At 36.0% G+C, this 10649-nt stretch overlaps 1 protein-coding gene across 1 annotated transcript; it reads right to left on the bottom strand.

Annotated features, from left to right (window-relative positions):
- On the bottom strand, window positions 3389-9544 carry LOC109226049. The gene is made up of 10 exons (XM_019390872.1): window positions 9311-9544; window positions 8679-9221; window positions 8008-8232; window positions 7251-7481; window positions 5949-6046; window positions 5798-5859; window positions 5338-5407; window positions 4456-4546; window positions 4308-4370; window positions 3389-4132 (listed from the first exon to the last, which is right to left on the bottom strand). Exons 1-10 carry the CDS (start codon window positions 9389-9391, stop codon window positions 3545-3547), a joined length of 2052 nt encoding a protein of 683 aa, XP_019246417.1. The 5' UTR covers window positions 9392-9544; the 3' UTR covers window positions 3389-3544.

Here is a 10649-nt window from a genome sequence, read left to right as displayed (position 1 = left end):
TTGACTTTGAAGTTGAGCAATGGCGATCTGTTGAGCTTGCAGCATCTCGAATATCACTTGGAGGCTGATTCCCCCATCACCCACTCCTTTTGTTCCTTGGCCACCAGGTCGGGCTTCCCTGCGCACACTCCCTCCGGGGTCTGTGCCTAAATTCGCGTTTAGAGCAATGTATGAACTAACATCAACTGGTTCCATGTTTGGCACTTCCTAGGGTTTATTGGTGGTACACCGACCCCTATATTGTTGTTTTCACCAAGACCTTCGTTGTCATGAACAAGTGCATTTTGTGAGCTAGACATGTTTCAGCCTGAGAATCAAAAATTCTTGACAAGAAAAAGTGTAAAAATAACGTGTGTAATGAGAAGTAAAGAAACAATCAGTATTATCTTTAGCCCCACGGTGGGCGCCAAACTGTTTACCTCGAAAATACGAGTAACAATTAAATTTGATTTGTGGTTTTAAAGATATGTGATTAAATTCAATACCAATTAATATTCAAGAAATATGAAGTAGAAATAAAAGAAATAAGTGAATCAAACCAATGTTACTCAGCAGTGGTGACCTCGAGATGGATTAAGAGCAATAAAGTAAGAACAATAAATGTAAAGGACAATTCTGATGAATAGTAAGAGAGAAAAGTAGGATAGTATATTCTTGCACATGATCAGATGAGACTACAAATGATTGGGGTCCTCTTTATATAATAGGGGAACCCTAAATAAGGTATATTTCTATTTACAGTATGGAATATTCTTGATACAACTGTCTAACCGCCTAGTACGGAATCGTACAATCCTATTCCGGGATTTGCGCCATGATCTTGGGGACGTGGCAGGAATCTAGATCATTCTGTTACAAATCCATAACGGTACAATTTCGGGGTCGAGCTTACTTAACTTCGGTATCCCTCGCACTCCTATCTTAAGGCATTGCACTCTGTCTTCGAGCTCGGATCTGGTCCCTTGAGCTCGAATTCGACCTTGCTTGAACTCGGACTCAAGACGACCTCTCGAGCCTATAGATCGGAGGCATACGATTTCGACCGTATACAACAATGTAATACAATATAATACGAAATATAATAAAATGATACGTAACAACTATACAAACAAGCTGTAAAGTTAAAAGAATTCTTACATATTTTTATTCTACGTGGCCCCTTATAACCTATGGACCTTGCGTTTGACCACCCACACAGAATTTTTTTACTGTTTCATTTAAGCTGGGACGGACGACAATAATAATCTAATGAAAGTTGATCTTTTTCAAATTTAGCCCAGGAATTGATGAACTTACATCCTAATTATAACTAATTAACTAAACCTATTTGCGGGTGCCAGTCTAGTTTAACTTAAGTCACTCGGTGGATCAGCACATTAAACGACGGTGACGATATTCAAGTTTTGAATCGTGACATAGTCACATGGACAATGATTAAGAGTCCGTTTGGCTTAGCTGATTTAGAGTAGCTGATAAGTATTAGGTGCTCATAAGCACTTTAAACTGCTGAAACTGATTTAAAAAATAAGCAGTTACGTGTTTGGATAAAAGTGCTGAAATTAATAATATGCAGCTGAAGAACTGGGTATACGAAGAGTTTTGTCTTAAAAAAAAGTATTTTAGGGATAGAATAGTAAATATTTTGGTCAAACTTAAAGTGCTTATAAGCTAAAATTTGATAAGTTGGGGAAGACCAACTTATGGCTTTTGGCTTATTTTTGGCTCATAAGCACTTAACTTATAAGCACTTTTAATTTTACCAAACGCGTAGATAAGCTAAAAAGTGCTTATAAGCCAGTTTGACCAGCTTATAAGCTTAGCCAAACACCCTCTAATTGATGGTAGTCCTAATTTGATAATTAAATATAATTTAGAAAACTTATTCGCAAATATAATACTTACTATTTATTGTCCAAAGACATTAAATAATTTCAGCTCAACGTGAGAAAAATATATATCAGGTCGTCTTAAGACAGGAAGAACCTTCTTGTAGACTACCATATACATATTTTATGGTAGATTTAGTCCTCCAATCGGCCAATCACCTAATTCGATTTTCCTCCTTTTTTCGCCTCTTTGTTTCTTAGGGGAATTGACGTGTTGAATTCGAAAAGACAGAATATAATAATTCAATTTTGTAAAGCTGGAAGCCTGGAATGGTTATTCAATAGCCTCGTGCCAATGTTTTCTAAATTGAAACTCTTTTTGGTTGTGTATTTTCTTAATAATAATAATAATTTTTAAAAAATAAATATTCTTAATCATGTGCATTTATATTTTCTCTTCACATTGACATGCTATAGTTAATTATTAGTACTTTGACCCCACTAAAAGGGAATCGAAGACACTAAGGCCCCGTTTGGCAATACATTTGGCATCGTCTTTTCAAATCTTTTTTGAAAACATTGTTTGTTCATAGATTAATGATCTATTTTTGAAAAATTTCTGAAATTATTTTTCAAGTTCCCAAAATCTAGTTTAGGGTAGATTTTGGGTGAAACTTGTTCTCCCACTCACAAAACTTCAAATTTTTTCCAAATAAAATACATGTCTAAACATAATTTCAACTTCCAAAAATTATTTTTCAAAACTACTTCAAAAATTATTTTTTCAAATTTCAACTAAATCTATGTCCAAACGCTAGCTAATTGCCTCAAATAGATGTGATTGGCATGATCCATGATAATCTGGAGGTGCCGGCATGGAAAGAAAATAACCGAATTTATTTTCACGTGTAGTCCTCGAGGTTTCTACTAATAACAGGAAATGTCGCGCAAAATTACGGACAACTCCTTCTACAATTTTATGACCATAGGCCCTTTATCGAATTAGCTTCACAATTGCTGCATAGACTTTCATTTTGTACATTTGAAATTGCTAGGTATAAATAGAGTTGTATGATAGAACAAAATCATCTAATTTTTCTTTCCTGATATTATCGAGTTAAGTATAGTACTGAAGTGTCTATGTATACACACCTTACCTTCGGGGATTTGGTTTGGTATATAGTAAAATATAACATGCATTGCAGAATTATTTTATATAATTATTTGTTTACAAAAATACACTCCAAAACGTTGGAAAGGAATTGAAAAAAGTTTTGAAGGAAAAGTTTTGTCTTTATACATACTTATCCATGTATTAAAAACCATGGTATTGCTAATGATATGATTGTATAAGAATAGTACTGAATAGAGTGTTATTAATTATACATAGGTTGAAAAATGCTGCCAAACAAGAGATACTAATACCAAAGTTAATACATATTTTATTTTCCCTAATACATCCTACAAAACGACCGATGAAGTGTATTATCAGTGTGACTGATTTTTAGGCAGTGTTCACAGATTTGAACTGTTAAATCTAACATGTTAGCAAACTTTGAAAATTAAAATTCCAATCCGCGCCATGACATTTAGACAAGTTAGAATATACACATAATTAAGATGAAGCTAGCAAAAGCATATACAATAAACAGTGATATAAAGAGCTTGATACAGCCTGTTGTTTTGTCTAATCAGTGATTTGTCCCTCCACCTTGAGGTCATTCACTTTCTGAGTTACCATTTTCTTGTAACTCACTAGCTGCTTCTGCAAATTCAGGAATATTATTTTCCTCATCATTGTCACTGTCATTTGATGATTTTTCGATGGTTGTATCGATAGCATCATATATTTCTTCAGCAGCTTCAATTTCTTGTCCTGTTTCCTTAAGTACCACTTGAGGAAATCTCAGGGGTTTCTCAGGCCAATCTTTAAAGAAAGAATTCATGGTCATGAACCTAAAGACCTGCAATAGGTGGCGTTTATCTCTCCGAATATCTGAACTCAATAGTTTCTGCAGTAGTGTTGGTTCTCTTGCGGTTTCTGGAACCTGACCTGCAGTAGAACCGTTTTGATCACGAGTATTTGATGAATCAGAGTTTCCAAATCTTCGTTTCTTGGAGAAGCGGTCATTTCGATTGAATCTTTCTCTTTTATTGAACTTTTTTTGGAACCTCTCTTTTCTACTCAATGGCCTTTTTTGCTCCCTTCCATCCCCTTGTTTCTCAGAATCCGATAGATAGGATGATGGTATTTCTGCAACTTCACAGCCTAACTCAGCCTGCTTGGCCAGAATTTCCTTAAGTCGCTGCAAGAAGTTAAACTAATTAAGTAATATGAATAGTAAAAGATTACCCACATACACACAGATATTTACATAACACATGTATACAGGTCTTTATCGTAAAAACAAATTAAAGACTCGTGTCTTCAGCAACTTCTGATGGCATTGAATACTACAGAAATGAGGATTATCAACATACCTGACGGCGCAACTTGGCAGCACTTGAACTATCATCAGTCTCTGCACTTTTCTCTGTCGGCTTCTGCAGCAAAGCAAATTTATTCTTAAGATATGCCACGTTTCAATATAACCAAGTACAGACATTATTTGAAGTACGCGTAACCAACCTTCTCAAGGTTTGATTTTGAGGGGTAATTCTTACGGCGTTCTTCCCGCCACCGCCGGATTTCTTGGGCCGAATAAGTCACCAAGAGAGACCTTTGCATCCAAGAGTAATATCCAAAGAAAATTAAATGAAAACAATAAAACAAAAGGTGAAAATAAAAATAAAGTACAGAAAACAGAGGAAACTTGAATGGATAAGACTTGAGAGATAGAAGCTTAGAAAAACTAAAGACCAACTGCCAACAGAATGACAAAATCTAAAGATCACCCTTGAAAGACAACAAAAATTAATAGAAGTTGATTATGCTGCTACTTTTTTCAGAACAAAATCCCATCAAAAATAGAAATCATCAAGGAGCCATCCATGCTATGCGAGCCTTCAGCCTTTCTTTTAATAAAGGTGGTATCCGGGTAAACTTGCATGCACACCATGCCATAGCGTACCTGCTACCTTCCACCAACACAGGTACCAGGGTACAGGAGAGAGCATTCATTTTTACGATGACTTTCTCTTTTCCCATGTGACATGCAGAAAAACCAATTTGATTGTTGAAGGGCATTTGATATAATTGAACCATGATTTGGTAATAAAATAGATCACCTTTGACTTTATTGCTAGGCAATCTAAAGAAATTCCTATTTTCCACATCAAACATTTGAAGTTTTTGTCGATCAACTGCTTGAAAACAAACTAATGGTGTCCAATGTCTCAACAAAGAAAAAACATAATCAGCACAAACAGACAAGAAACCCGAAAAAGAAAAAGCTATCACACAAAACTGTACTCAACAAAATTCTCAAAAACTGGCTAAACAAATGTTAACAAGACTTTTCGTTCTGCTGCACATGATGCACTATAAGATTACACTAAAGCAGAGAAGTACCTCTTTTTCTCCATCTCGGGTTTCACTGAATTAGCAAGAAAACTTTTTTTCTCCCCTTTTCTGTGATGACCTGACAAAAAGGTGAGAATGGCAGTATTTACTACAAATATCTCAAGAGCAATGTCACGCAAATATACAAATAGAACTGCTGTCCGTCAGAAGCAGATTAACTGGACATGTTGGAATTGACATCTGGAGCTTGTATCTACCATTTAAAACAAAAAAATAAGTTCATGCATGCAGCGCAATCAAATAACAGGACATGCTGGAATTGACAAATCATATAGATGGGTAAGAAGTACAACAACAACAACAACAAAGCCAGTGAAATCCCACACATGGGGTCTGGGGAGGTAGACCTTACCCCTACCTTATGAAGGTGGAGAGGTTGTTTCCGATAGACCCCAGGATCAAGAAGATGGGTAAGAAGTAAATGAGCAAAAAAACAAAAAGAACAGACCTTTTTCTAGGCTTTTACTATGAGGTGAGAACTTCCCTTTGCCAAACTGGGACTTCATAGATCTGCAGAAAATGGAGATCAGGAAAGGAATAAAATGGATAAAGGGTTATAGAAAGAACAAACATAAATGAACCACAAGGGCCGAACATACTTAGCGCCATGTTTTTGATTCCTTGAGAAGTTACTATTGTAAGAATTATGCTGGTTGCCTATTGATTTGTTAAGCCCACCAACACATTCAGGGTTTACCTGCAAAATAGTTCTAGAGCTCAGTATCATCTGAAGAAATATCATATGCAAATAGTCAAATGGTTCTCGATTCTCCTCGGAGCAAAAACAACACTGTCCAAAACCAATCTCATGCTGTTAAACATTTTTGGGGGGGGATTATGATGGTATCCTAGCCAGCTTATGCACACCTCAACTATTCCACTGGGTACCTGCTACCTCCCACCACCAGCACATGTACTACGTAACTCTATCCTTCAAGGCTTAGGCAGATGAAAAGAAATCACCTAGGTTTTTGTCTCTACTTGGGTTTTCACCCGCTTCATTGACTGCTAGGCCACACCCTTGGATGCATTTCATGTTGTTAAACTTTTACGCATAGAACAAGAAGACTTGTTATTTATTTATTTATTTTTTCATTTGTTTAATTTTATTTTTACGCAAAATTCTATCATTGTGATCCTAAATGCATTGAGCCTTGCCTATGACTTGTAACATAAGTTGCAGAAAGCTAATCTGATGTTGTAACTTTTGAGTAATAAATATAAAGCCTTCTGGTTTGCTTTAATATTTTCATAATAAGTATGCATTCAAGTATTCTTAAATCTAAATCATATTCCAAAACTGACGTGGAAACAATAAACACAACCATTCTTTAGAATAAAACAAGGATCATGCTATTGGGACAATGGCACATAAAAAAATGGAAGTATTCCTCTGCAATGCAACTTGACTACTCCAATCTACATTAACAAACAACAATTATATTTCTGCAGGTTGTGTCAAATGAGAGTTAGCAATGACCATGCTACAAGAAATACGTCGCCATAGAGCAATGCTATAAGCTAAAGATTTACTGAGTACAAAGTTACAAGACACTTTTCTTAGTCCTTCATTCTACATCTTTCCCCAGTAAAGGCTCTTCACAATGCATCTATCCTTCATCATGAAAATAAAAGGCAGTGCTCAAACTGTTGGAATTTCATTTTGATTAAGGATTTTTTTAATTGTTCTCTTTTTGATAAGGACTTTCCAGTAAGCTCTTGAACAAGCAGTTTCATTTCTTTATTCCCAACTAGGTAATACATGCTGTGATTGATAGAATAAGAAGGTCTAACAGAAGATAAACAAAGAAACTATTTAGTAAAAATTGCTTGAACCATTTCGAACAAACAACACAGCTAAAGTACAGCAAAACAGACATGTAGGAAACAGGTGAATTCACCTGTGGCTGTGTATTAGCAGAAGCAGGAGCATTGAAGTTCTGAGTTTGTGGCTGCTGAACAAAGCCAAAAGGATTTATCGGAGGCAACTGGCCTAGCAATTGCTGAGCTGCATTAGGCATCTGCTCAAACAACCCATTCATAGACTGCTGGAAAGCTCCATTGCCATTTAAAAGACCCAATTGTGCATTCATAGCAAAGTTGGAAATTTGAGGCCCCATACCCTGACACACCTAGTTTGAACAATACCAGAGACAGACTTTAGCAAACGTAACTAGCTAAAACAAGCATCATTGTATGAGCACAAGCAGGAATAGTTGTCCTCTTCCTCTATAAAGCAGCTACGCTCCATTTTAACAAACAATAATTATGTTCTGTAGAACATGTTAGATGAGAGTTACCAATGACCGAGCTGCAATAAATAATCTCGCCATTCAGCAAGGCTATAACTTAAGGCAGCATCCTTCACTAGTATAGAGTAAGATGACGTTTTTCCCTAATCCTCCATTTTACATCTTTCCCCGACATACTACTAACTTATGAGGCTCATCATTATCTATCTATTCTTCATCATCTTGATTCTTACGTGAAAGTCAGGGTATAATATATGGGATTTTCCAGTAGTACATACTGCAGTCAATAGAATAAGACGGTCTAAGGGAAGGTGACCAGGAACTATTTTGTGAAAATTAAACCACCACAAACACATTTTGCAGTTAAACTAAAGCAGAACAGAATGCAGGAACCAAGTGAATTCACCTGTGTATTAGCAGAAGCAGGAGTATTGAAGTTCTGAGCTTGTGGCTGCTGAACAAAGCCAAAAGGATTCATCAGAGGCAATTGGCCTTGCAATTGCTGAGTCGCGTTAGACATTTGCTTAGGAAAACCATTCTTAGACTGCTGGACAACTCCATTGGCATTCACAGGACCCATATGCGCATTCATAACAAAGTTGGAACTTTGAGGCCTCATACCCTGAGAAACCTGGTTTGAACAATAAGCAGAAACATTAGCAAATTTTGCTGGCTAAAACAAGCATCATATATGAGCACATCCAAAACAGGAATAGTGTTCCTCTATAATGCAGCTTACTCCAATTCCCTTTAACAATAATTATGTTCTGAAAGATGATGCAATCCTTTACTAGTACAGAATAAGATCACGCAATTCTTAGTCCTCCATTTAACAGCTTTCCCTAGCATGTTACTAGCTAAGGAGGCCCATCACAATCTATTTATGCTTCATCATCTTAAGCGAATAGCAGCATACCACATATGGGATTTACCAGTAATACATACTGCACTCAATATATTAAGACGGTCTAAGAGAAGACAACCAAAAAAAATATCTAGTAAAAGATTAAACCACCTCAAACACAATATGCAGTTGAAGTACAGAAAAAGAAGAATTCAAGCACCAGGTGTATTCACCTGCAAATTAGCAGAAGCAGGAGCATTGAAGTTCTGAGTTTGTGGGTGCTGAACGGCGCCAAAAGAGTTCATCAGTGGCGACTGCCCTTGCAATTGCCGAGTCGCATTATCCATTTGCTTAGACAAATTTCCATTCATGGACTGCTGGACAGTTCCACTGGCATTTATAAGACCCAAATGCCCATTCATAGCAAAGTTAGGATTTTGAAGTCCCATACCCTGAGACACCTGATTCGGATACAATGGAACATTCCCAGGAACAACCTGACCAAACCCTGGCATTTGCATAGCCATTTGTAATTGCAGAAGCTGGTTCAAATTTTGCATTGCAACATTCTGGTTCATGAATTGAGGAGGGTTTGCAACATTTTGGGCCAAGAATTGACCTTTTGGTTGTTGAGAGTTAACATTATTCATCTGGTTCATTTGGAACGCGAAAAGCTGCTGAGGGGAAAATTGAGTATTTGAGTTGATGTTTGGAATCGCCATCTGAGGCTGAATTTGCATAGGGTTTTGCATAAAGCTTCCTGGGTTACCCATAATCTGATGAAATTTAATCAAGAAACCCAAATCAAACCAAAAAAAAAAAAAAGATTAAATTAAATATATAAGAAAATTAAATGGATGAGAACCTGCAGGGGAGCTGAAGGAGCAACTCCATTGGTCTGGAACTGAGAAGGGCGCTGAGGCCTTGGATTTTGAACAGGAAACATGGTTCTTTTGAAGAGCAAAGATTATTGTGTACGCATGTATAACACAGTAAGGGAGACAGGGTTTTAGGACAGTTGAAGGCTCCAGCTTTCTAGGGTTTTAGAGTTAACGAAAGGAAGTGAACTTTGTGACGTGGTTGTCATGACTGTGAACCGGAACATCCAAAAGCGAACCGTAAACCAAACCGGTCCAGTAATGGGTGCAGGCTCTTTTTCCCTCATGTATTTAAAATAACTAGTATTAGGATACGCGCGTTGCGCGTGTACCTTGTCTTAATAAATATATATTTGTGAAAATTTACATAAATAGAATGTACTATATTAACAAATAACATTTGAGTTATAAAATAAAAGTTAAAAAAATGTGAGTTCCTAAAAATGACGAGCATTGATCATTAACTAACTCAACAAATAAAGAAACAATGACAATAGAAGTCCTCGATCATCTTAGTCAATATTTGTTCCAGCTTTGTAATTTCATTAGTACAATTTCACAAGTTATCGTGCTTCCTTTTTTATTTTCACCAAGAATACATAAACTCCGGATAATTTAACAGGTTTTTCTTTTTTGAAATCCTTTTGAAAAGTATATACTCTCGAGTTTATTTTAGAAAACACAAAAGGAGTCAGTTAACTGACAAAATGTATTTTTTTCACAAACAAAATATAAATTATCTATTTCTTTTTTAAAAAGTACTATAGAAATTATAATTTAACCCAAGAAAAAAAAATTATGAGGATTCAAGGGCGGCCAGAAGGTAAAGCCACTAAAGCGGTGGCTTTAGGCCACGCAATTTTGGGGGCCCAAATTTTTATTTCCCAATTCTTGTTTGATTTTCGATATTTAATTTGGGACATTGATTAATTCAAATTTGTACCGTGTAAAATCCATTAAAGTGGGAACTATTCCTTATAAGGGATTTTTTCGTTCCAAATACTGAAACCGAATACTTCCGATTAAAGAAGGAGATATGCTATCCATCCCACCACAACTCTTCTCGTGAGGCCCCAAATCTTCTGAAGAAAATATTAAGTATTTCAAAGTAGAAACGTAAAATATTTTATATAAAAAAAGGATTACATTAATCATTAGAAAATATGTAACACACTTTTAAACTCTATTTTTTTCCCTAAGGTTTTCATCATTGCAACGAGAATATTGAAACATCAAAAAATTCTTTTAATACAAAGTTATCAACTTCTTGAATCATGTTCTATTACTTAAGATCATATTGCACATGAGAGATTAAATGGTTTATGC

This window comes from Nicotiana attenuata, chromosome 1, assembly GCF_001879085.1.
Source record: "Nicotiana attenuata strain UT chromosome 1, NIATTr2, whole genome shotgun sequence".
Lineage (NCBI taxonomy): Eukaryota > Viridiplantae > Streptophyta > Magnoliopsida > Solanales > Solanaceae > Nicotiana > Nicotiana attenuata.
Note: the sequence above shows the minus strand (reverse complement) of the source record. Positions and strands in the feature narration are given on the sequence as shown.